Source organism: Scomber scombrus, chromosome 12, assembly GCF_963691925.1.
Source record: "Scomber scombrus chromosome 12, fScoSco1.1, whole genome shotgun sequence".
Taxonomy (NCBI): Eukaryota; Metazoa; Chordata; class Actinopteri; order Scombriformes; family Scombridae; genus Scomber; species Scomber scombrus.
In genome coordinates, this window is record NC_084981.1 from 17,232,395 (window position 1) to 17,260,132 (window position 27,738).

The 27,738-nt window shown below is 40.0% G+C and overlaps 1 protein-coding gene across 1 annotated transcript; it reads right to left on the reverse strand.

Moving 5' to 3' along the window:
* Nucleotides 1-3,901: 3,901 nt before the first annotated feature.
* Nucleotides 3,902-27,392, reverse strand: LOC133991944 (phosphatidylcholine:ceramide cholinephosphotransferase 1-like). Its single transcript, XM_062430559.1, has 6 exons — nucleotides 27,292-27,392; nucleotides 9,841-10,749; nucleotides 9,601-9,718; nucleotides 7,612-7,765; nucleotides 6,553-6,719; nucleotides 3,902-6,275 (listed from the first exon to the last, which is right to left on the reverse strand). The coding sequence occupies exons 2-6, from the start codon at nucleotides 10,449-10,451 to the stop codon at nucleotides 6,099-6,101; spliced, it is 1,227 nt and encodes a 408-aa protein (XP_062286543.1). The 5' UTR covers nucleotides 10,452-10,749; nucleotides 27,292-27,392; the 3' UTR covers nucleotides 3,902-6,098.
* Nucleotides 27,393-27,738: the final 346 nt, after the last annotated feature.

The following is a 27,738-nucleotide window of genomic DNA, read 5'->3' on the forward strand; positions in this document are numbered from 1 at the left end:
AATCTGCTCTAATCAATGTCTCAATATCAAAAATAGATTACATGACTACATGTATGGGAAAGAGGTCGTAGTGGTGACAAATTCATAGATGATTATCAACCAACGCTGTAGTTCCCCTCATCTATATGGAACATTATATATTCTGCTGTTCTCAGCACAAGACACACTCTGATAAACACACTGTATGCTACCTGTCCAGCACCAAACTGCAGACAAATTTAGCAACTAGCCAGATTAAGAGCCAGAAATCAGGAGCTGGTGGAGACCAAAACAGACTTAGAATGAGAGGGAATATTGGACCTAAGATCACCAGGTGGCCAGAAACAAATTATTTCAAAATGTTGCTTTTAGACAAGGTAATTGTTTTCTATCACTTTATATCAACTTTATTGATAAAGATATGTAATGTCAAGTTTACAGCTTGTCTTGCTGCCCCAAGTATCCAAAAACATCAAATATTGCAGGTACTTATCCAAACTTTTACTAAACATCACAAACATCAACCATATTGTGGCACAGGTTATTGGAATCACTGGATAGACTAAATCTAGTGTGATCAATAGATGTCGACAGAGCTACATTTATAAAGTGGTGTGGTCTTTCTATAAATGACACTTTGATAACCAGGATCCGACAGGAATCAGTGTGCCATCTGTTCACCAGAACGTGTCTGCAACGTGGCCTATTTCCAAAAATCCCTCAACAAAAATAAACTACTCAGCAGCCAGAGATCAAAGTGTTTGTTCAAGGATGATGCATCGACGTCGGCCTTCCAGGTAGAGTGGCAAGATAAACTAGGACGTCTGCATCCGTGTGCTGTGCTGTGCTGTGCTGTGACAGTACTGGTGGCGAGGACTGTCGGCAGATGGCACAGAAACTGTTTCCATTAGTCAGTGTGTGTGTCCCCTCAGCTTGTGTGAGTTGACTTTTGACTTGTTATATCACACAGTATGTCGTCCTCAGAAACGGTGCCAGCTCGGACAGAGGACTCGGTCCAAAGTTGTTAAGATAATAAGGTAAAAGAAGCAAAGTCACGTACTGATTCCCAACGTAACAGCACAGTCTGAGCTGTAGTTTGACTCATTTTCCAGCCTCAGACCTTCTTAGAGCACTTCATACCCCAATGGTGGCCTCTACCACTGAAAATCATCACCTTGTCATATTGGCTGTTATGACTGCCACTTACTGAGTCACCTCTCCAGGGGTAGATGGGCTGAAACTGCACTGCAATATCAAATGGTCAGAGGCTGTAGGGAGTGTTGGACTAGATGACAGAGTGTGGCGAGATGAGCGAGCTCTAAAGCAAGAATAAACTTCAATGGTTAGTGGTGTGGGGGGCTGATATAGTTGCCTCTTTAAACCAATCATTTCATGGCCTCTTGAGATGTGTGTGGAACCCTGACAGGGGAGGGGGTAGGCAACTCACTAACACTAACAATGTTGTGTGTGATGAAAATAACTATCATCATTACAGCTGTTGCCATCCTCGACAGCAGCAGCCACATTCGTTCTGGGCCTGGAGTCCCTTGAGAGGAGGCTTGAAATGATAATCCTAGGTGTAAGTGTTTCTCTCTCTGACCTCACCGCACCTCAAAAGCAGTCTGCAATAGAGGAGATATACTAGTGTTTCTTAATGTTTGAATGTCACCTCTTTTAGCCCTTTTTCAATCCTTTAAATAAACAGCACAGTGTAGATAATAAGCAACATAGTTCTGACTTATTGACATATTATTGATATCAGTCAGAAGGGAATGAGCTTTTTTATTCACGTGCACCATAAAAACACTTCACAACACTAGAAATGATTATTAAAAACAGAGAGACGCACAGAGGACTTCAGGTTCAAACTGATTGTTTATTGATCTTTATAAGACATTTAACAATCATTGGACTTCATGCATGTATGTAAATGTGTGTGTATCTTTCAATCCATTAACCATCTCTAGTATCTAGTATCTACATGAGGGAATGGGGACAGTCCAGAACATGATTGTATACCGTGGCAGTTTTATTACCCAAATCCTTCTTTCTCATACCACCCACTTTCCAAGCCAACCATTAATAGAGAAAACTCCATTTGCTCTCTGACAACATTATCTTCACAGACTAAGTATGGTATGACGGTGAAAGACCACAGTACCGCTGAGAATAGAATAGAATTTGCTTGCGAAACCATGAATCAGAGCATTGTTTCTCTTGGCTTTGAAAGTGAAGTCCTTAAGGGAGGAAAAAGTTACTAGATAGTAATAGAAAGTTTGTATTTCCACATATCAAAGACAGTAATGCGCCTCTTTAGAAAAACGAAGGCACACAGAATGGCCAGATTGGAAAACAGGTTGGTGCAGGCTGCAGTGTGGACAACGCCAGAGCAGAGGCTGCGTTTTCACACACTGCCATACTATTCATGTTGTAAAATCATGCGCTATAAGATTTTGATTAATATACAAAACCAACTACTCTAGTCAAACAAAAATTACAAGACGTGAAAGCATTTTAACAGCCCTCTGTCAATTGCATGTTGACAGTATTTAAGAGCACAGCCTGTTTTCACCTCACTGTAGTACAGACTGTTCACCTCAATAATTCAAATAATTTCAGATACATTAAGCTGCAAACTATTTTAAGAGCATCACTCTGGCCTATTTAATGAAGTCAGCTGAAACTAAAGTAGAAGATGCAGCAGACTCATGCCTCCCCCTCCCTCATTTGACTGTGTACAGTAGTAGAGTGTGGGAGTTCAGCTTGGCTGGCCAGCACACAGTCTCTCCAGGGTGCCAGCAAATTCTCCAGCGGGTCGAGGAGCCAGCTTAGAGTAAATATATACCTCTTTTCATCCAAGGAATAACATGTAGCTCTCGTTTTTTTAGCAGGCCGCTGCAGAAAACTCCAGAGGTAACTCAAACCCTTTTTCAACTATTTATCAACAACAGAAGTCATGATCTAATTAGTTTTATTTGGATCTCTCTGATAGCCAGAGGCTGGTGAGTGGGAATCAACGTTAATCAGTAGCAGATCTGTCCTCTGATCATTTGCAAGATAAAAATATTTTGGACACATTTTACTTTAGATTTCCAAGAGTACGTTCACAGCTTCATTCCTTAAATTAAACTGGGTGAAAGTCAGTAGCCAACTTTGAATCATGGCTGTCCTAAAGGCCCCAAAAACTTAACTTCCTCAATCAGCTTCTTATGTGCCACAGGGTCCTTGTTTTGACTGCACTCACTTGGTTGGGACATATTTCTGTGCACCACTCGCAATATTTGAATGAAAATATGATGACAGTAGTGGGGTTGTTTGCTCATGTGGTTGTCAATCAAACCTGATAATCAGGACTGTGTAGGTGAAGATTTAAGTAATTACCTGAGTGTGTTGAACTAATAAATACCAGATTATTCCCCCCCTCAGACTTTAACTTTGATTGTTGAATCACACATGAATATTCAATGTTCAATTCAAACCACAGAGTTATGACAATAAAGTGTGTATAAGGACATTTTTAAGAGTACGACAGAAGTGCAAGAAAACTCAAGAGTAAACCACATGCTCAGCAGTCAAACGGAGCTGGCTCACTATAAACAGCTGGGTGGATAAGAGGAGAGGTTACAGGAAGAGTCTGAAAGATGAGAGAGATGTTAGAAGAGCTAACAAGAGGCCCAGAATGAACACAAAATTAATGGAGGAAAAAACTGTGACAGACATACTTGCAGTAGGTGGAGTGCACAAATAAATTCTGGAAAGCAAAACACATTTTGAGAGGAGAGGCCACGCTTCAGTGTACCTCTTATTTATGCAACTCAATGTGTCCATCTGCTGGTTGTTGGCGGGTCTGCCATGACGTCATTTTTTAGAACAATAAGAATGTAATCAGCTGCAAGAAAGACAGACTGGCCATCAATAAAAATACGTTATAGTAAAATCTTTTATTCAAAAGCGCCCCAAGTAGATTCCTTTATCGTATCTTACAAACATCTGGTATACGCACAAAAAGGGACAAACTGGGTGAGAAGTTTACAGAGACATACAGGATAACCGACTTTTATTTCTTTAAGACAAAAAAAAGACAAAAAAAAAATAATAGACAGCTTGATTGGCAAACTTCAACTCCACCCTTCATCCATATCAAGGCCTTCAAACGTTATTAGAGCTGAGTTTGGACTATAATCAAAATATGGCCATATATGAGGAACCTTTTGTGCTCTTCAAAGCTGAAAAACCTTCATCTGTGAAAGTGAAATGATTGGACAATGCTACAGGAAGGAGGGGAAGCCTATATTATCTGTAGACTTCTTCATGTTGAAAATGCTATTTTGTCACCTCCTTCTTTTGACAATGTTTAAAGAAATGAATCCTTTATTGTCATTATTTACCTGGAATTTGTACTGAGCTTAGTGCAGTTTCAAAAGCTTCAAAGCTACAGATGAACTTGTGTAATACTTCATTAAAGTTCAGTCAACATGTACATAATTAGGATCATCAACAAGGACGCATTTTCACATTCATGGAAATCAGTGTTATCGTATTTGCACTCGTATGGCCAAATCTATCACCCGCTCTGTGTATCATGCTTCAACTTGTTCCCCTTACACAAGTTCCATATTGAGTGTTTGTTTGGGCATTGCACCTGGGACACAATGTAGAGGATACAGTTTCTTCAGAGTGTGTGGTAGCAGCTTGATTTGATAAACCATACAAAGCACATACAGAACCATTAAAGACATGCTCAGAAACTTTGCCTGAAGTTTCTGTTTTCACGACTTTGACATTCCCTAAACTCAATACAACTGTCATATTGTACATTTTCCTCAACATCTCATCAACAAAAGGGTACAAGACAAAATGGTAATGAGAAGATTTCCAATTCTGAAGTGGGACTCAATGTGGGGAACAAGATCGAGGCTCATTATCATCTCTGAGGAGATGCAGCAATGATGCCACGTGCAGAAAAACAAAATTTCGCACCTCAGAGATATTTCTGATCAAATTTCCGATCAGGCAGTGATGTTTGGCAGATACAGTAAAGCTTGCAGACTGAGCATCAAAGGTCAGGTTTTAAACATGGCTGGTGTTTGTTAAAGATTGATTGGTAAAATGAAATGGTACAGACATGAGGGAAAAGAAATACAATTAACAGTCATTTTTCTGTTAGAACAGTATTAACTAACCAAGCACAAACTGACATCATAAAGCATCAATAAATAAATGGGACATTTCACTCAATGCATTTAAATTTGGGAAGACCAATCTTCTGGTAAGGCTGGCGTAGTCGTTTTTACATTCAATTGAACGAGACTGTTAACTAAATACCACCTCGTACAGCGGAGTGGTCACACCCACAGCAGAGGGAAACAAGACACATAGTACTTGAACTGTTTTACAATCAAGCTAAGAAAGGCACTGGAATAATGTTATACCACATTAGATTCTTATGCTCTCAGTTATCCATCTTGAAAAAGGTAAAAATCTAAAAATCTTTTGTTGGACATCATTTGTTTCTGAAAAAATAAGGTTTGACATACTTAGAAAAAAGTTTTTTTGCACCTTTGACTCATTTTAGCAAGGACAGTTTACAAAACGTAATTTGCTATAATAAAAAAAAGAAAAGAAAAATGCTTATGGCATTTTGGTTATCAAATATGGATTTGATTGACACTATTTGCACTAAAAAAGTTTTGTACGAACATAAAGACATTAACATTAAGTTTTTGTGCTGAGTGGGGAAAAAAAGTTAGTTGAGTCTTTATGGCCAAAAACTTTGAGTATTGACAAGTTTTTTGAAATGCTTCATTGATCCGCTACAAAAGCAGAAACTGTTATGTGGCCCACAGAGAGGAAAAGATACAAAACAAATATAAATTAGTGCTCTGAGTTGACAAATACTACCAGAAGAGAAAGAGGACAAGAGAACAGAAATAATATATATTGTACATATACACATGGAGAAAAAAAAAAATACTAGGTGGGTCACAGTGTTACCCATTTGGAGAGGTTGTGTCTGTTACTAGAGGGGGGAAGGACAGCGCTACATTAAACTGTGCCGTCTTCACAGGTAAAGACAGCACTTCAGGAAGTCATAGTCCTCGCCTGCTTTGACGTAAGGGTCACTGGTTGTCCAGTCTGCTGTACTTAACACTGCGGCTCCACTGCAACGTTCGCCATGACGGTGGCAGCTGATAGTTTCGAGGGACCGTGCCGTTAACGTTTTCTTCAAAGTATTGGAACAGTCTGTACCACCACACCCGTGAGAACGGGTTACTCTGTGAAGTCTCTTTCAGCGACTGAAACAAAATGATAAACAGAAAATTAATATTTTATGACATTTAAAGTTTTCCCACCTGTTCATTTTTGTTTTGGGGGAAATAATCTCTATAAAATGATTCTGAGACCAGTGTCATTTCACAGTGCTTCACTTAATATATGTACTGATTAAAAAAGGACTAGTGGAGGCAAATACGTGGAATAAAACCTCTGAGCTGAATTACTTAACTTACTTCACTTCTACTGTGATTCAAAGTCGAGCAGAGGAAACTAACTTGCGCAGCGTGTTGCACTCACCTGCTGGTTGGCCATAGTGTGGTACCACCAGAAGAGGCGTGTAGTGATAAAATATGCAACCACCACATCCACAGTGTAGTGGTCATGAGCCAGGAGGATGCAGAAAATTCCCACAGCGCTCAAAGTCCAGCAAAACCAGTGGTACCACCAGAAGCGTTTGGGGGAATCTGCCAAAAAAACAACAAACAAACCACAAAATCACACAAGATTTCCCCACAACTTCTTAATTTATTATTATTTGTATTAAATGTTTTAAAGTTCAGGAGTGAATATCATTCATAGTATTGATAAACGTTTGCTTTGTAATGTTGCAATCACTCCACTCTTAAGCAGTCCATTAAGTGCTGGTGTTAATTTAACGCACTCCTTTTTTACCACTAGATGTCACTGCTGTATCAGTCAGGTCCGTCAGCACTACAACTCTGCATTACGTAGCAGAGGAAAGACTTGTTTTTACAAAGACTTGCATGAGAAATGTCATCTCTACAACTTGACCAAGCAGTTCAACTCTGAATCACGTGCTTAGGAAAAGTGTGCTGAGGAACAGAAAATGCAGTTACGTAAACAAAGTCTTCACACGTTTAACTTAGCAGATGTGAAAGTTGAAACTGCAGTATTTCCTCTCCGTTTCCTTTGTGTCTACATTTCCTGATACAGTTTAGGGAAATGTTGCTGATGCCAAGCAATAATAAGAACAGTAGTGTTTCAACCTGAAACATTTGTTATGAAGTTTATTTGAATAGGTCATCTTTAATAATCAAAATTAATAAACGATAAAAAAACAATAATGCTCCACATTTATATTTAGCTGTGACTGACAACCTGCACATTGTTGGCATTCAACAGAGCAATGTTTCTAACACCAATCTTTCATTTGACCTCTGAACAGACCCTCAGGAGGAAGTGTGCACTGCTAGATCACGATAGGAGGGGCTGTTGCAACAACTGTTTCTTGTTACACAACATGACACTAGACTGCGAGCTGTGTGTGACTTTGAGATAAAATCTGCATGTTCATGATTTCTTATACAACTACGGTATAAAAACTGAGGAACTTACACTCCTTGATGAAGAGGTATGTTAGTGTTAACATTACTGTGTGTCCACTGTACAGATAGTCTCCACACATGGTGTGGGAACCTGTGATGGAAAGGCCCCCACCAGCAATCATCTTCATTACTCTCCTCATCTGTGCTTCCCAGTTCCCAAGAAGCTGAAAGAAACATAGCCATACAACATTATTACCAACGAGATAACTGATAATATTACCAGTGATTGCTAAAGAAATGGTGTGTAATGTTAAGAAAGTAAGACAATATGGCAGAAAAAAATGAATTGTTTACAGTTCTTCATAGCAGAAGCGAGGACTGTTATAATCATGTTTTTCATTTAGTTTTCTTGACTCTAAATTACGTTTACATTGCTTTTGATATCATTTATCATTCAATTGCAATTTTTTCCACTTGTATGTTATTTAAGTACAAGTATCAAAAGTAAAAGTTACGAAAGGGTAAGACCAAGGTGCTGAAGTATTCATCATTCAACAAGCATTTGGATGCTGTAGCTGTTGAGTAATAAATCTACAACCATTCGGAGTATTTAATAAGCTCATACTGTACTTTTGTAAATAAACTCTTTGTCAAATAACTATTAACCCATACAGATGTGTACCAACGTCTCTACCATGTGCGTTTGGATTTTATAACCGATCTAATACCAGGATGTAAGCTTTTTATTTCGCTGACGTTTCCACATCACAAACAGTGAACAACAGAGTCTTGCAGGTAAAAACATGCGCCTTGTGCAGCTGTTGTTTTGACCGTAACTACAGTAACCAGGCGGAGATTACCCTCCTGAAATGTTGTTGAAACTGTCATTTAAAATTTCCACTGTAGCCTCCATGATCATTGACCGGGAAAAAAAGGCAGAAAATAGGCGTGTAGAGGCATGTCAGATCAGAGAGCGCACAGTTACAGCGACCCAAATAACAGTCACTGACAAATCACTCAACACAGAGAGAAAAAAGAGACATCCACAGAGTGAAACAGGTGAAAGAACAGGGGGTGTTAAAGGATAGGTAATTAAAATAGTTATAATTAGAATAAAAATAAGTTTTCTTTCAACCTTTTGTCTTTTTGACTAAATCATTGTTTAACTATTATGTGTTACACCAACAAATATTAATTAAGAAAATTGCAGATTAACAGTTAATATCTAGGAATTCACATTATAGACACATACTGATCATCCACTTCCAGCCATATACTAGATTTTGACCTAGTTTTATTAACTTTGAGTTTGACCTCAGCAAAATAACCGCGTTAGCCATTAGTTTAAACAAATTTTGTTTAATTTGCATAAAGGGAAGTTGTGCAACTTTCTTACTGAGAAAGCAGAAAGGGCGTGGAGGATTAGGTATATTTGACTCAACACTGGAGGCATCAGTTTCAGCCTTGATGCCAATTTTCCATGACCTTAACCGTAACATTTACCTTACCTGAACCAAGTACTTTTAATTTCCTGAACTCAATTTTAATAATAGCTTTCCCAATGACCACAATGTTTCCCTAAAAGTCCACTTACACTGCAGACTTTCTGTACACTAGTGCAGCAAAGTGTTTTGTGTTTTGAGGGGTGTGTACTCGGTTCTTTTGTGTTCTAGCAGCGCATGCGTCATTCAATCTTATGCAAATATTTTACAGGTAGAAAAATGCATCAGTTCTCACCTGGACTGTCTGAATTTCTCTACAAATAAAAAGTTTTATTAGAATCTTTAAAAAATGTATGCACACTGTGTACAATGATCTGAAACTGCTTTCCTAGTTAAATATTACGCAATAAGAACTTTATAAAGAGGAAGCAACCATTTCAAGCGACACATGTATATGCACATATCTTAATATTGATGGTCATTGGAGTGCACTCAGAGGCTTTTGTTTGATGGATTTGTACATTCAGCACATTTAAACCAAAAGTAGTTGAGTAAGAAAGCTTTTATGTTCAACCAACCTACAACGGTGAGAGAAATAAAAAGTGTGTGTGTTATACCTTTGGAGAGCATTTGAAGTGCATCCCGGGAACAGGCAGAGTGGTGATGTACATTGTAATACACCGGTACAGATAGAGTGTGCCCACAATGAAGAAGAACCGCCTGCCTATAATTGACCTGGAGAGAAAGGGGGGGGGGACACACAACGAAAAAATGAATTACGTGACACTTTCATTTAGATTCAGGTTCTAAAAATAATGACCAAACTCCACAACTAACTGCGAGATAATTAAGCATACCTGTGCTTGAGTAGAAGCCACTGGATCAGCCAGAGTCCCACCAGCAGCATGCCGTTGATCTCACAGATGGAGAAGGCCCACGATATCCTGTCAAACATGTCGAAGAACTTATCGGGCAGTGGTGGGGTGTGCTCCTTTGGCGGTACTCTCTCGTGGACCACCGAGATGACGACAGTGGTGGTGACAAAGCACACCACTGCGTAGATGAACGCTATGCCCGTCTTGCCCCACTCGGCAGGGAAGGAGGGCCGTGTCGCTTCCGTCATAGGGATGCGGATGTGGACCATTTCTGTCAAGTCCTTCATGCCCAATGTACCATTCCTTAAGGGTTTGCTAGTCCCGTTGGGAAGTCCACCAGCGTGCCCGTTTGCATGCCCATTTTTATGAGCCTCAATGTGAGTCTCTATCCGCAGCGTCTCCACTTTCTCCAACAGTTGCTGCCCGCCATCAGACGAAACCAGCGAGAGGGGCACCGTCTGGAAATCTGCCTCTGTGAGCCTGAGCAGGGCAGAGCCGTTTGTTTGATGGAGGGCATCGATGTACTCTGGCATCCCCTCTTTGCTCAACCAGTCAGAGACATCCTCGGCTGTCCATGCCACTACCCTCTTCATGTTGACCGGGGGGCAGTGTGGAGGATCAGGAGGGTCCCCAGACTAGAGGGGAAGGTACACAAGAGGTTTGGCGGTCTATGGGGTCAAAGTTAGTCCGCTCCAGCTTTGGCACATGGTGTTTCGTGAAAGGGGGCACCCAGAGGGACCCCTGCCTCCTCTTGAAATGACAGGGGAGGGCAGGCAGGCAGGCAGGCAGCAGGGTCACTCAGAGCTAGGGCCAATGGACAACAGACGAACCACAGCGGCTTCCTTTGGCGTTTCTTTCACCTCATCAGTCTTTTCCACAGACGCTGCACCCCTGTTGAAGGAAAAATAAAATGCTTTATTCATAATGCTAACGATGACTACCAAGTACACTTTCACAGTCCTACTGGGTGTAGTCCTGGACCGGATGTGTGGCCATGGAAGCTAGCATGTGTACTCTGTGACTGAATAATAGAGCAGCGTGGATTACAATGGAAAATCACTTATGAAACCACTTAAGCTCCATTTCTCCAACATGAAACATTAAATGAATTATTCACGTAATTCTGAAGCTTTTACAGTAATAACATTAAATGTACGAGGATTCAATCAGCAGGTCTCTCCAGTTTGATCATCAGCGCAGTGAAACCCTTCATGCATCAGCGGCACAAATCTGAGTGAATTAGCTCTTTTAAAACGCAACCCTCTTCTCCACTGAGAAAGTGTCAACATACACAAGTACTGTGTGCAGTGATTTTGGACTACCCACATGAATGACACAAAACCACTATTATTACACAACAGTATGTAAGCAGATCCGAAGTGAACTGAAGGTGAGAGAAAGTGACGGAAAAGAGAAGAAGAAAAAACATGTGCACAGGCAGTGATTAATCATTCATGTGATGAGCAAACAAAGACACATCTTAATGTCTACTGATTTCCAGCATAAACTACCAAATAATTCAGGTTATTAAAAAGAAAAAAAATAATGAAAGCAGTTCCTACACTGTACAAAAACTATCCCTCCTGGTTCAGTACTTTCACAGCCCTGGTGCATTAGTTTTCCAACCACAACCTAGTCTTTCCATAGTGTTTATTTCTCACTGAGGCTTCAGGCAACAGCCAAACCTCAGCATCAACAAGGGAAGGAACTCACACATCTGCTGCACATCATGCGTTTGTTTATAGCCGGTGATGTCTGTGGTGGACACAGGGTGGCCCTGCTTACGTTTGGGGGGGGAGTATGAGGTACAGCTGGAGGCACATTCTGATCTACAGCATGCATAGGAGGAAAGTGGGAGGATGGGAAAGGAAACAGATTGCAAGTAGGAACTAATAAATCAGAGGGAAAGTCAGCAGTGAGCAGTGAGACAGCCCCACCCCAATGCAGAGGGCATTCAGCCAGCCGTCAGGCCCCGACACAGCCAGCTTAGCTCAGGCCAATAGCAGCTAAATACGCTGGCAGGCTGACTGGTTGGCAGGACAACAAACTGCACATCAGTACTTCATCTCACCTCGACCGAGCCCTATTCATGTAGGCCAGCAAAACAGGGCCGAGTTAAAGGAATATAACCTTAACCATCTACAAGCCTGAGAGCGACTGGCATCAGATTTGTTCCTGCTGAGGTCTTGAGAACAATTTGACCTAATAACTGCGTGGTTTCTAATGTGAGATACAAACATTATAGAGCAAGTGTGAAAATAAACATATAGATAGCATGCAAGGCGCTCAGCATGACAGTCCTCCTCACAGCAGACCATCTACAAGACGACCCAGCTGTGTACCTTTAACTTAATGTGAGGAGTGGAACACTTTTTAAATGGAGATAAAGGGAAACGGAGCGACAGTCATCTGTCATCAGTGTACAAGTGAGACAGATCAGAGATTAGCTGTTACTGAGTCAGCTGTGTGCCGAGGGACCTTTGGTCTATGAATCAGCTTACAGCGCGCTCAGTGAGGAAATAATCTCATTCAACTGAACTGCAAAAGGGAAAAAACAACCTAATCCTTACACTAATAAACCTACTTTAACACTGGTGGTTTCTCAGTAGAGGGGTCTCCTCGGAAATCCTGGATATGAAGGAATTATCCATTTCAAAATGTTACTGTGTTTGCTGAAACTAGATGAAAATAGGCTTATACATTTTTAAATGGCATAATGGAAAACAGTATGATGCTGCTGTGCTAGAAAATACAAGGAGTACATATGTATGAATTATATGACTTTTGGCAGTAACCTCGTTCTGGGTTGCACAATAATATCAGGTTTTGGAGAACACATTTCTTCCAAGCAAGTCTTAACTAACATTTGAGGCTTGTATGACAATATGAGAACAGCTACCTTTAGGCTAAACTGCTCCACAGCACTTTAACCACAGAGGATCACGTCAAAATCTGCCAACAGCCCAACTGACCAGTCGCCTCACTGGAAAAACTGAGTCACCATCCCTACAGGAACCCGAAAACAGTCCTGAGTTTTAAAAAAAGGGACACATAATAAAGAGCAGTATGTATTTTTATAGGTCAGTAGCATCATTTTGCTGTTTCAGGTTTTCATGTGTCCACTCTAAGCTTTAAACCCAGAACATGATTTAGTACAAACACGTACTACTAAATACTTAATGATGATTACTGCTGCGTGTTAACTGCGTAATGTTTCCTGGACTCTTTAAGGTGGAGATACTTTTACACTATTATTATTATTATTCCATCACTGCAGCTCACAATAGCATAAGGAGACGTAGTATTTCCAATTATCATCACAAACTATGCCCACCGTTGTCTTCTATTAGAAAATCATCATATTCAGAGAAAGACACACAAATATATTCTGGCAGGATACGAAAACCCAGAGTTAACTGAGCCAGTTTAAAACCAGCTTTTTTAAAATGAGTTATCCAGTATTCACTAGTGTTAGACCCAGTGCAGCCAGGTAACCTAAAGACAGCCAGACTAAGCAAGCAGACGGCTCGTGACAAAAGTCCCTGATGATCAAATAGCAGTCTTTGATAAAATGTTTCTGCAGGAACAAACAGACGGATATGACCTCAAGACAATATGGCTTGAGGGCAGAAGCGGACCTTAGTTTGGAAATGCTTCAGCTTTATGTCGTTGTGAATTTTGATACGAGATAAAGATTATTTTTAAATATCTAATCTTTCCCCACTAAACAAAAGATTGTGGCCTTGAAGGCTTTTCATTTCCCCTTCAGCTTCAGTAAATATGACAACAGCAGAGGATAGGATTGTTGCATGCAGCAATCTTGGAAGCACAGGGAGCTTTTTTGGGTTTGTTTTTTTTTTTAGAGCTGAGGTGTGTTTACTGAGCAGGGAAATCTATTGTCACATGTTTACTTATTGAAAGTCAGGAAGCTCCTACTCAGAGCACTGAGATCATTCATTTAGTCAATGTTTAAAGTGTTTTGAGAAATACCTTCTTTTTTTTCTTGACCACAAAGGCAGACATGGCACATGCTCATGGCTGCACGTACATATAGGGAAGATGTGTGTTTAGGGTTGCATATGCTTATCCAAGGTGAACTTTGACTGCTCATAAATCAGCACAGATCACACCTAGTGAAGCAATAAATCAGACGAGCAGGTGACTCCACAGATCAATAAACAGGAGCAAACAGAATTAATGCAAAAAGAATAATGCTACAGCCTTGACACAAGGTCCGTTTTATTTTTATTGCTGATTTTATGTGGGATGCAAAGCCTTTTTTTCATGCTTTAGTCATTCAAATTTGACAGCTAAAATGATTTTCAGCACACTACAGATGTATGCTGTAGTTTACAACAAGCCCCACCTCTGTGTGTATTTGTCTGCCTTTGAGCTCACTGTACACCCGACCAGGATCTCTTGCGGATTCATTTATTTTCTTTCATGCACTCTTTGCACTTTCATTGTCATTATGCTGTAGTATTAAATTTACTCGAGGACCGTCAAACTTTGTTGACAATGTGGAAAAGCGTGTTTCTTACGTAAGCATCAACAGCCTGTCAAAGATCATCAATTATTCTGATTAATATTTAAATTGACCACAGATGTATTTTTGTCATTATGGCCAACACTATTCCAAAAAAAAAAACATCTGCTGAAAGACAAATATCATTTTAATATCACCCACTTTTAAGGTCTTATTTAACCGAGCACTCTTCCACCAACTAGACCTGCTCAATATTCATCATGTTAGTCTCCTCACCTGTCCGGTGAGCAGTGGAGTGGTCTAGTTTAAACTGATAATACACCGCAACTAGTGAGACACCACTCCCTCTGAAGGCTTGAAATATGGCTGCAAGAGGAAGTCTTCCTCAAAGAAAACAAGAGGCTGCGGGCAATTTGCGTTCATAGATTGTGAAGTATGACCACAAGATAAAATGATCTCTCATCTTCACTGAACCTTTGAAGTGAAACTGTAAAATATAACTTCACAATGCTTTGTTCGGTTTAGAGGAAGTGGGTAGCATGAAGGTTTTGGGAGGTGCTTTAGGTGACTCAGTGTGTGTTTTTTTTTTAACATGCGTGTGGCCAGCAGGTTGTGTGCATCATTCCAGGAACTACGCGCCCTTTGCCAACGTGAGACACAGCTCAAAAAGACTCAAAGAGCCCTTACAGAGCAGCACGATGGATAAAGTGATTCTTCTACATGCTGAAAACTGGAGTTCTCATCTCAAATCAACTCATTTCAGTGTCCGGAGCTGATTATGGATTACTTGCTTCTATTTTGAAGTGAATAAACAATTTAACTATTGATATTTAACAGCAACAAATACAACAGCATGACCTGGAGACAACTGAACCAATCTTAGTCAGTCATGATTTACCCAAAGACAATAAATAATTATATAATAGAACACTTAAATCAAGCTGAAATGCCGTCAAACACTGAGAAACTAATATAAAATAGTATTTTTCTAGCGAAGTAAAAAAGTGACAACAACACAAAGTAGAACAGCTACATTTGCTGCGGTGTCTGGAAAAAGTGATATTTTTGAAGCTGTAAGTGGAATATTGTACTAAAACATTACCACAACTGCACTTCTACCTCATGTTGTAAAACTTTCCCTTCTGACAGTTTGGTGGGGCCAAGCCGGGTGTGTGTGTGTGTGCGTGGGGGGAGGGGGGGGGCTGTCAGTATGAGGAAGCACACATGACTCCACCAGAAAAAGATCCCACACAGCAGGGGGGCAATATGTCAAGCAGACACAAACATAAACACACCACCCCTCTTTAGGAAGCCAACTGACTCATTCTCAACGGCTTTGACGAGCCTTTTATGAGATGAGGAGAGTCGGCTCAGATCGGGTATAACAGCTTAACCAAAGTTCAAAACCAAACTGGGTAAAAGTTGCCTCTAGATGATACCAGTGACAGAAGCAAGCAGGATGTGCGCTACCACCTACACCACCAGGTCTAATTTTATGTTTCACTTCATTTCCTCTTCTCCTTTCATCAGCTCTTGCTTTCCACCTCATTCTTCATGATCAGGAGTCCACCATCCCTACACTTTCTACTATCTCTACTGCACCACATTTGTTTCCTCCTGTTCCTTTCACTCTCTTTTGTTTTGAGGCGGTAAAACAAAAAACAATAAACTGTTAGAAGTTGTAAGAATTGAAATCTGGTGAGAAGAAAGGCCTTTGTGATACGTGATACAGATCCGTGAATACAGTTGCAATGCCGAGGCTCAAAACTCAGGACACACACACACACACACACACACACACACACACACACACACACACACACACACACACACACACACACACACACACACACACACACACACACACACACACACACACACACACACACACACACACACACACACACACACACACACACACTTTTGTTGTCCTGGAAACAAACCAGCCAGGTCGTTTGCTTTTAGCAACCATGCTTGACAAGGTGTCATCAACCACTGCAGCAGATCATGAGCTTTCCTCTCAAGCTACAAAACCTTGTAAACAAATTAAGCTAATTTTGTTGCTGCCGTGGGCAACTTTCAAACGTAGGCCAACTCTTAAAACGTTTTGCTGGTGCCCGACTCCGACGCTGAACTGACTGAAGAAAAAAAAAAGAAGAGAAAACCAGGAAGAAAACTGCATCATTCACCAGGGTTGTCGGACTAGTTCTGAGCTTCAGTGATACGTGACAGATTTGACGGCTCAGGTTGCATCTTAACTGGACATCTCAATGTGGCACACTTCAACAAAACAGTCTGTTCTCATGTGTACAGGAAATCTTTGAACAGTCGGAGCAGATGTCACATTACATAACCATTAAACAATGTCCATCACATCAAACAAACAAAGATGACCACCACCACCACACCCCCTTTAAAAACTGTTTATCTTCTCCCTGCCCTGAGGGTATTGTTCAAATCCAAATCCTTTGTTCGCAGGTTTTGAAATAGCCGTATCCTTTTACAGGTTATTTATTTTGAGACAAACCAGCAATTAGTGAACAACACTCACTTGTATCCCTTTACATGTAGCACACACACACACGTCTCAAGGATTAACAATGCATGGCTAATGTTTACACAACTGGGAATGTTTAAATGAAAAGATACAGAGGTTAAAAATTAACTGTGTATGTACCTGCTGTAGATTACACGGCTGCTCGGTCCCATTTTTTAAATAAGTTGATAAACTTGCAAAAGGTTTTTATGAAATACAGTGCTGTGACACACACTGTTATTTCTCAGAAACCTTAAATCATTCACCAGCACATAGTCACAATCAGGAAAGTTATCACAATGCAAACTAATACAATGCTTAGCAACAGGCAACACACAAGGCATCAACGCTAATAGTGTTTGGGAGGGACGGGCTTAAAGAGTAAACTGTTTTAAGCTTCAAGTGACACATGAAGGATGAGTAACATCCCTGGTATGTGCATCTTTTTTTGAGATTAAAGGGTCCAAAAACAACAAAAATCACAAAAAAACAACATAGTGTAGTTTGGGCCGAGGTTTCAGTAAATCCTCCACTATATGACAACAGAGTGTACATATTTCTATCTGCACTGCTCGAGCAATGAAAACTTTTAAAAAGTTCAATCTTTAACATGTCTATGCAAGAACATCATGCCGGTTACTAAATAATCTCAATGAAAACTATTTATGGTAAAGTATCTATCTATCTATATTTACTTTACTATTTGTTAATGGGACAGGTGTTTTGCATCAACTTTAAACTATTGAGTTGCCAATTTTGTATTGTTTTATTTTGGATTTTATGTTAGAAATTGTATTTCTTAAATTTTAAATTTTGTTTATCCGGGACCGGGTTGAGGTGGCATTAGGCTAAGCAATGTAACCCAAACATCCTTATCCTCAGCAAGGCTTGTCAGCTCCTCCTGGGGGATCCCAAGGCGTACCCAGGCCAGAAGAGATATATAATCCCCTCAGCGTATTCTGGGTCTGCCCCGGGGTCTCCTCCAAAAGGGAGGCGTCCAGGACCAGCATCCTAACCAGATGCCCGGACCACCTCAGGTGGCTCCTTTCAATCAAAATCAATATGAAAACCTAATAATATGGGTGTAATAAGATTAGATGACCTTACAAGTAAATTAGAATGAACACAGACAAACTTGGACTACTTAAAGAGTGCGTCCTTTACTTCTTCCTTGAGCAACAGATTTTCCTCATTGCAGGTAACAATGACCAGTTGTTTGATATATCTGGTATGTCGATACACTCAAATATTTCCTGGAGAACAAAGTGATGGCTTTATGTGGAAATCTGCAATAGATAAAAATCGCTCCATTTCCCAGACATGTCAAAACATTATTATTATTATGATGCCACAAAGTCAACAATAACTTGGGATGGAGCTCCATAGTATATCTAATTCAAATCCAGTATTGATTCCACTCATAAAATCAAATTAGTTTTATAATTCAACATTTGCAACTAACTAACGGCTAAGACAAGTAAAACTCAAAGATGTCTGATCAGTTGATCAGGCAGGAACACTATAGTCATCAGCTGATGTGAGGTGATCAGCGAGAGGAGTCACCAATCTGTCCGTTCCTGTTGAAATACAAATACAGTCCGCTCACTGTCATGCAGCGTGGCTACAGAGTGACTCACAGTCTTTGGCTGAATACAGACAGAGCGAATTAACAGGAGAACAGACAAACTTTTTGTGCTGATAATTTGCTAGGGCTGATCTAATCTGCCATTTTAACCAGACAGTGGCCCTCAACTAAAACTAAGAAGACCACTACCCATGTTTTCCATTCTTCTGTCAATAAAAAAAGGGTTAAAGCTTAAATCCAGCTATTTTGCCATCAGGAACCATGTCCAAAATATAACCACCCATTGGAAAATATCCAACAATACAAAATAAACCTAGTGTAAAATGTGCTTCATCACAGAGAGAACAGCAACCCTGCTATCAAACAACAACTTCATGTCCAATCAGTCTGTTAATTAGCAGAGCAAGGTGTCTGGCTGAGGGTAAAGATGAGACAGACCATAAACATAGATGGCTCTGAGGAGCTGAGCTCAATGGCACAACAACAACTGTACCAGTAGGTGCTATCTGCTAATGAGAAAACCACCTGTGGCTTTATAAGTCACTGATTAGGATGTCAGGCCCTCACAGCCCCCGAGGACCCACACACACAACATGCCAAGTCTCTCTGGTTCAATTGCAAGTGGGGCAGACACTTCACAAATTATATCTAGGATGGCACACTCTGGGACTTGTTGTCAACAGGGAGTAATTAGTGTGCAGCACAGCATTCGGTCCATCTTTATATATAAACGTCTTCACTGCGACGGCCTGTGTCAACAAGAACGACAGGCTAAAACACCCGCGATGACTTTGCAGAAGCTAACAGTGTGAGTACAACCAGAAAACTGTGCTCTTTCAACACTGTTAACACTAGTAATAACAGCTAAGCTAAAGAGCTGAATGTCAAAAATGTTGTGCCTTACCTTCTTTCACATAACACATCTGCCAAATATAGATCTTTCATGTACATAAACAAAGTGAATGTACACCATCAACTATTTAAAACACCTTAACATAACCTGACGTCTCTCTATTGACCTGTTTGAAGCCCTGTTGAGATTTTGAAAGGAGATACGAATGATGTCTTCTAGGAGCAATGGGGTCTGGGCCAGACCGTCTGGCCCTTCATTTCAGGGTTTTGTTTGACCTGCATATGTAGACGCCGTCCATCGTCCCCTTTTGATGATCACATTTAAATGACCTCAAAACTATTAGTGAAAGAAAAAAAACTTCCCAGCAGCAACCAGATCTCCTAGATGGAGACACGTAACTGCAATATCCTGTCATTTTGTTGTTTTTACAGGTGATGTCAATGTTTCTACACATTTTTTTTGGTTGTTGTTTGAGTCATGTTATTTAAGCTGTGTGCACATAGATGCATTCTTAAATCATGAAGCGTAAACCAGGCTTAAGAAAGGGTTAGGCAGGTAGAGCCAGGATGACACCCACAACCGCAGCAAAAGTCATTATTCTGTAAATTAACTTGTACAGTAAAGTGTAGAAAAGAGGCAAGTTTCCATACAACCTGGAAATTTGTCATTTAAAATCAATTTAAAAGAATTTGTCTTTACATGCATATTAAAAAAAAAAAAAAAAATTCAAAGGAGCTCCCTAATGACAACGGTTTTAAAATCAACAGTAAAACAAAGACACAAAATACTGGTACCGTACTGGTATCGGATATCGGTCTGATACCGATTCAAATAGCTGGGTCGGGTAGTGGTGACAATTGGCCAATCTGGTATCTGATACTATAATTTTTAATAAAGAACAAATCAATTAATTTATATCTGTGTATTTATTTGTTGCATTTTGTTTTACAAAGTTAGGAAATAGATAGATAGATACATAGGATTTTTAAAAAGCAAATACATATGTCAGGACTTGTCAGGGATAAAACGAAAAAGTCAATTTCAAAGTCGATTTCCATCGTTGTCCCTGTTGTAGCAGGAAAGTGATGTTTAAGTCAACCCTGATTTTGGCTTACACATAAAAGAATGATCTCAGTCTTCTCCACACAATGAGACATACAGCTAATTAATTAAACACTGGTATCAGATCAGTGCTCAGCTGATACCCAAAGCCCTGGTATTGGTACCGGTATTGGGACTGAGAAAGTCGAATCAGTGCATCACTGACTGGACTTCTCGATATCCTACCATTAACATACACTGAGGTGGGCGGAGGTTCAAGCTGCTCCGGATCAAGCTAATAGAAGATAATACAGAAACCATCTCTCACAGGACTTTTTTGGCCCTGTTTATTTAGTTATTGTCACATTTACACTTAATACCCACATGTTGTTTTTTAATATACCTACAACTTTATCTCCATGAAAGTTGTGGTGGCAAAATGACACCCGGTGGCCCGCCCTTGACCAAAGACAAACCACCATCTAGTCTCAATATAGCATCATGTTGCATTTGCATCTAAAATAGGCCAAAATATGCAAAAAATAGGGCAGGAGCAAGTGTGCAGCAATTAGGCTACCAGTGTTTAAATATCATCACACTGTTGTACCCTAAACTGAAAATACTCTAATTTTTACACACCGTAAGATATGAGAGAAATGCAGACGGAAACCAGTCTAAACAAGTCAGGACAGGGAGACACCCGGCTCAAGTTTAAGCAGGAAACACAATACTACACAACAGAAAAGAAGTTGGCCTTCACGAGAGCAGCTTGTACTACTTAAAATTCCTCACCAACACTCCCAGTTCCCCACCCCTGACCACATGCATTTGTTACTACATTTGTCAAGTATCTGCATCATTTAGTCTAATATACAAGCTTGAATTATGCCAAATTCATTTAAAAAAAAATGTGTGGCTCCTTTATTCATTCAAACAATGACGTGCCAAGTAAGATGATATTAGCCTAGATTTAAATGCTGGCATGTTCCACAAGGACTTTCAAACTTTCATATTTTGCCTTTTTGCTCTTTTTTTTCTGAAATACACAAAGTAGGCTACATTCAAGATCTACTAGCCTAGATTTCCAAAAAGCAGTTGTAGGCCACGAGAAACTGGGACATCATGTGAGTGGCAGTAAAACTTGATGTCTTTCTAATTATGGCAGAAACCAGATTAAAGCCATTACATGTTGTTTCTATGGAGGCAGAATCTATGATGGACAACAGACAATCAATCACTATTGGCTGGCCATAACGTTGTACAACCATACTGAAGACCAACAAACAGGCCAAGGCCATCGGCTAATAGCATTATAGCCTGGCTCGCTCGGTTACACAGGAGCAGAGCACTTTTCCAAACGTGTAATCGTTTAAAAAAAGGACCAACGTGTATTTCAATCATCAAATGTGTATCAATTTTGATGGTCAATATCTGAAGCTGTTGTGACAGACTTAACAAAAGAATGTTTGGTGATAGAACAAAATAAATAGGCCATTATTCACCAGGGATCTGCATACTGTTTTATAACCAACAAATTCAATGCAGCGATGTCTTGATCCCCCGAAGGTAATGCAAACGCAAACTCTAAATTTACCTTAAGCTTAGCTGAGCAGCAGTGCTTAGTGAAGGATGCGCTCAAAGAATACGGTAAACAAGAGAAAACACATGATATCAATGAAATCAAATTTCTTATTTAAGTGAATGGGAAGGTGTGTCCAAACTTTTGACTGGTTCTGGTTGTGATGGAGATTAAAGGCTCAATGATTCTCCTCCTTTAAGGTCTGTGAATTAATGCTTTTGTGTCAGCTGGTTGGAAAAAGGTTCAGTCTGAGCACATTTTAGAGTGTTTGTACTGAGATACCTGGCTTAGATGATGATGACCGCTCTAGTGTTGGGAAAAAAGATGCAGATTTAACTGCTGAGCATATAATCTTAGGAGATCATTTTCTCCAATCTACTGTAATGCTTTGAATTGAGAACATCATTTCAATGTATGTTGTTGGCTGTTTGTTACTTAATATTGATTTAAATGTTGAGTGGGTTGACGGTGAGTTATAACACTTGCCGAGCTGATGTTTTAAATCAAATGTGAGCAAATGATTGTTGAGTGTTGAGTGTAAGGCTGCTCAACTTTGGCTGCAGTGTAACGTGATGACATCCATCAAGGTGTTGCTTTGGTTAATCACATACAGGTACATGCAAAGAAAAGTCTATGATGGATTACTTTGTAACGTAAACTCTGTATTTCTAATGTCTGCCTTGCAAATGAAATGTAATAGTTGTCTTAGTAATAAGTTTACACAGTTCTAAAATAAAGTCTGTATTATAAATCATTGGCCTGATAATCCGTTAAATGCATTAATCTGTTTTTCAAACTGGAATTCCTGGATCGTATTTCGTTGTCTCACCAGTACCTTACACAATATGCCCCTGCCACAGCAGCCCCCTTTGTTGTTTTAGCACAGGGCTGTTTTTTCTGGTCTGAATTCCCGCTAAGTCTCCTCAGATCTGTTGTGCGGAGAAGTCGGGTATTAAGGAGGTAAATAGACATTATCACTACTTTAAAATACCCACAGACTTTTACTCACCGTTAGAAAACCCAAATATGTAAATTTAACACTCCCAGTATGTATTTAGACAAACAGACTACAGTGTTTCCCATTAATTATATAGTCTAATTTGTGCTGCCACAGTTTCATAGTGAGCTGAACATGTCTGTACACTCTCCAAAACGTTACGTTGTTTTAGGGCTGAGCGGTATATTGAGTTTTTAAGATCTATCAACGTATCAAACAAGATATAGGACGAGACGTTATCTTCTTGTTGTGACAACTTTCCACTGTCTCGGTCTCTGCTGCACACGGAGGGCTCATCTCTGCCCCCCGTTGAGTCAGAGGAGAGAAGCAGCTAACATTAAACTCTGCTATAATGTAGACTATCACAGTTATGCAGATGACACGCAGATATACCTAGCACTGTCCCCAGATGACTACAGTCCAATACAGTCATTGTGTCACTGTTTAGAGCAAGTAACAAATTGGATGAACCAAAATTTCCTTCAATTAAATCAGGACAAAACTGAGGTAATTGTTTTTGGCAATAAAGAGAAGAGGATTGCTGTCAGTAAACATCTCGAGTCACTCTCTCTAAAAACTAGCGACCAAGTCCGAAACCTTGGCGTGCTGATAGACTCAGATCTGACCTTCAGCAGTCATATCAAATCAATCACCAAAACAGCCTTCTATCAGCTTAAGAACATATCCAGAGTGAAGGGTTTTATGTATCAAACAGACCAGGAGAAGTTGATTCATGCTTTCATCTCCAGTAGACACGACTACTGTAACAGTCTTCTGACTGGACTCCCACAAAAAAAGCATTAAACAACTGCAGCTCATTCAGAACGCTGCAGCCCGAGTTTTGACCAAAACAAAGAGATCAGAGCACATTACTCCAGTTCTAAAGTCTTTACACTGGCTCCCAGTCAGCTATAGAATAGATTTTAAAGTTATGCTACTGGTCTACAAATCACTGAATGGTTTAGGTCCAGAATACATGAATGACATGTTAGTAGAATATAAACCCAGTAGGGCTGAGATCTACTGACTCAGGTCAGATAGTGGAGCCCAGAGTTCAGACTAAACATGGTGAAGCAGCTTTTAGCTGTTATGCTGCACACAACTGGAACAAACTACCAGCAGAACTGAAATCAGCCCCAACTGTGAATATTTTTAAATCCAGGTTAAAAACACTTCTCTTCTCCTGTGCTTATGATTGAGCTCTTTCAAAGCACTTTAAATTTTAATCTTTCATTTGCACTCTATGTCCTTTTAATGATTTTAAAGCAAATCATTATTTTATGCTGCAATCTTATTTTTAATGATCTATTATAGTATTTTATTTCTCTCTTTCTATGTTTCTGCACTTTGTTTTTATTATTAGTGTGTGTGTGTGTGTGTGTGTGTGTGTGTGGGGGGGGGGGGGGGTATGTATGTGTTTACTATGATTGGGTTGTATTTTTATTTCTCAAATTCCATGTTTTTTTCAATTTTTTCTGTTAAATGTTTGTTTTATGTAAAGCACATTGAGTTGCCACTGTGTATGAAATGCGCTATATAAATAAAACTGCCTTGCCTTGCCTTGCCTATAGTTTGCTGTCCCTTCTCATTACGTTGCTCTCGGAGAATCTGTTCAATGCGGGACTACTACTACTGTATCCCGCCTCGCTGCTCTGTATAAAAGGTCCGGACACGGAATAGGTGGACAGAGTTGCTTGGTCAGTGTTAGCTGTGGTCGAGCGAGGTAGAGAGTGAATGAAGAGAGACTGCTGAAAGTAAGAAGGCGGTAAATCAGATCAATAACACATCATTTTTTTGGTTGTTTCACAGCGGTTACGTTCAGGAGTGCTGTTAAAACACATGGCGGCAGCTTTATGCTGTTTTGGTTGGTTCAGTGTAAAAAAGCAAAAGCTTAATGAGAGATCTTCTTTATTTCCATCTGTAAAATAAATCAACTCTGATCCTGATCCACTTCTAAGTCATCTGGAAGTCGAGTCTGTTATTGATAAGCAAAGACAGTTAGTTTAGTTATTTGAAGAAACACATTTGTTTCAGAGCTGAAATATGGCCATTAGTTTAACATTTATTAACTGGTAAAATTTCTTTCTTGTGCTTTGTGGGTGTGTCATCAACATTCGTAACTATACAACCAGTTTAACCAGTAGTTAAATTATTAAAGCACAAAAAAAAAAAAATCTAGATATAACCTCAGAGTGCACCAGAATAATGCATTTGACTTAAAAATGTAATTTACAAAATGTTCTATTTGCCATCCAATCACCATAGTCTCTCAAAATTCTGTGGGAAACACTGGACTACATAAACTTAAAGTCACTCAATGTGTACTAACCTCTTCCACATTGTCTTTCATCTGCTGCTGTCCCTGTGTCTTATCTGTCTCTCTCTCTCCTATCTGCTGCATGTGTCTTGTCTGTCTTACTCTTTGGTCCTGATGGGTTTGTTTTTTTTTTGTTTTTTTTTGTTTCTCATGACTTCCTGGTGCTGTCCGTTTCTCTCTCTAGCCTTCAAGAATCAAGATGAGAAATTTTAACAAACACTAACATGGGTTACAGATACAGGAAAACATCATTCAGAGCGACACTAATACCAGTTCAGCTGTGGAAAGTTATATCTGCAGCTCTGACTAATTGATTGGTTATATCTAGTAAAGCTTTGCTGTTTTCATTCAGAAAAATAACAATTAAATATCCCTTAATTTCATTAAGTAATCAGCAGCCTATGGAAGTAATTAACAGCATACCCAGAGAGGCAAAAGAAAACCTAATGGAGATAGCTTTATGACTAAATAGCCGAGCTATTGTCTAAAGACAACACAGTGACGTGGAAACGCCTTTTTCCAGATCAGAGGAAGTAGATGATCTAAGCTAGTGTTGGTCAATATGTTGGGTAGTCAGCTGAATCAGTTTTCCAAGGAGGAATCATAGTTGTGCCAACAGACAACTCATTGTTTCCACTAAAAGACAAAAAAACTGCTGTGTCCTCCTTGTCAAATGTACCCGTTGACTTGTTGATAGTCTGACATGCTTTGCTTTGGCAGTGACAGTTGCTTTGCAGTTGGCTTGGTTGAATGCTATGAAAACAATAACCCCATTGACTCCGTTTTAACATTTTGCCCCCTTGACACTGACTGCAGTCACACTGTTTATGTCTGTGAAAGTTGCTTTCTCACCAGTCCCCTCCTTTGCACAGAAATCTCCCTGTTCATTTCAATCACTGTCTCTGTTTGCTCATCTGTATGTATGACAAGTTTTCAGGCTATGTTTTGTGGCCTTAGCATGTCGTGCCTACAGGGCAGAGGCGTCTTTTTTCCTCCAACTGTTAAAACACATCTGCGATCAAGTTTGACCCCCCCCCCCCCCCCCCCCCCCAAACAAAAAGAAAATGAGGGGGAGGCACTTCTGTAAAACTTATGTGGAGGGGAGGAAAGCGTCAAATTGGGTCACCCCTTCCTCCTCGTTTTTAGGTGAACAAACGAAGCAAATCAGACCTCAAAAGTGAACCAGCGACGAGGCGCAGAACAGAGACAAATGTTTGACTTCCATTAATACTCTAGGTTAATATTTACACACAGGGAGAGAGAGGGGGGAGAAAGAGCAGCAGAGATCATGTCGGAGCAGCTCAACCATAGTCGGCACACCTGTGAGATACCGTTACGTCAAAAAAATCATGGCTGTCACAGGTGGTTAACGTGCTTATAAACACATCTTTTAATTAACATCAAGGCCTCGTCCGCCGCTGTATGGTGTGGCTTAAGAGCTTATACCCTGGGCCACCTAAAAATAGATGAGCAAGCTTGCGTCTTCAGTATTTAAGCTAGCTAGCTGGTTAGCTACACTGAGCTGTGTCTTGTAGCGCAGTTTGGGGCAACCGTTAGCGATACGTGTGTTAAAATATGTATTTGTGATATATATATATATATATATATATATATATATAGGGAGAAAAACAACTATTAACCTCAATATTTTTGGTTGTGATATAATGGACACACCGTGAACTGAGTGTAGCTTCTTTACCAATCACGTTTTGTCGGGATTAACGGTGACGGGAGACGTGTGTGATAAAATGTTTCAACACAAGGCCAGTGAGCAGTAATATGAGTTAGCCGCATTTGTTAATATAAACGTAGCGGTAAGTAAAAATGGTATGTCCGCTATGTTAACCTTTTAAGCATCGTGACATGTGTGAATTTCTCATAGTTTCTGTTCACCAAACAGCATAACACATTAACTAACAGTTACCTTGAAGCCACAGTGTTCACTGAGCAGCCTCTGACGGTGGGTGAAGAGGACCCTGAGATAAACCGGGGCCGCTCACGACAATACAGTGACAAAGATGTGTGTGATGTGAATTTACCTTACTGTCGAAATGTTGATGGATTCCTGTTGAAATTGTAGTGGTTATGACGGGCAATGTGCAACGAAGCCCTCTGTGGGTCCGTCCGGTGTTTTCATGGAGTAGGCGGTTTGACTGGAGACGTGGGGAGTTCCCTTCATACCGTCACCCGCTGGTGCCTTCAGGGGCTATCAAAAAAGTAGGGAAACTATTAAGAACTTCAGCGCTCATGTTAGAAAAGTTGGAATATAATGCGATGGGTCACAGAAACAAACTTGATTTCTAAAAGAAATAACACCACGAGTAATCATTTCTTCTTACAGCTTATCTATTTGTTGTTGTTTGGGGGGTTTTTTTGGCAAAAGAATGATCGACAAGATATATTTATACATAGGAACTATGAACTCTGAGCTCAAAAGGAGTATTTGAATTCAGCAGTAGTGACAACCACGCAGAAAATGCAGCGTT

Excerpts from the sequence above, each read along its gene's own strand:
- LOC133991944 (XM_062430559.1), bottom strand. The coding sequence starts at position 10,451 with ATGAAGAGGGTAGTGGCATGGACAGCCGAGGATGTCTCTGACTGGTTG. Across the intron at positions 9,719-9,840 it reads TGGCTTCTACTCAAGCACAG|GTCAATTATAGGCAGGCGGT; the intron begins GTATGCTTAATT and ends CTTTCTCTCCAG. Across the intron at positions 7,766-9,600 it reads ACTTCAAATGCTCTCCAAAG|CTTCTTGGGAACTGGGAAGC; the intron begins GTATAACACACA and ends TGTTTCTTTCAG.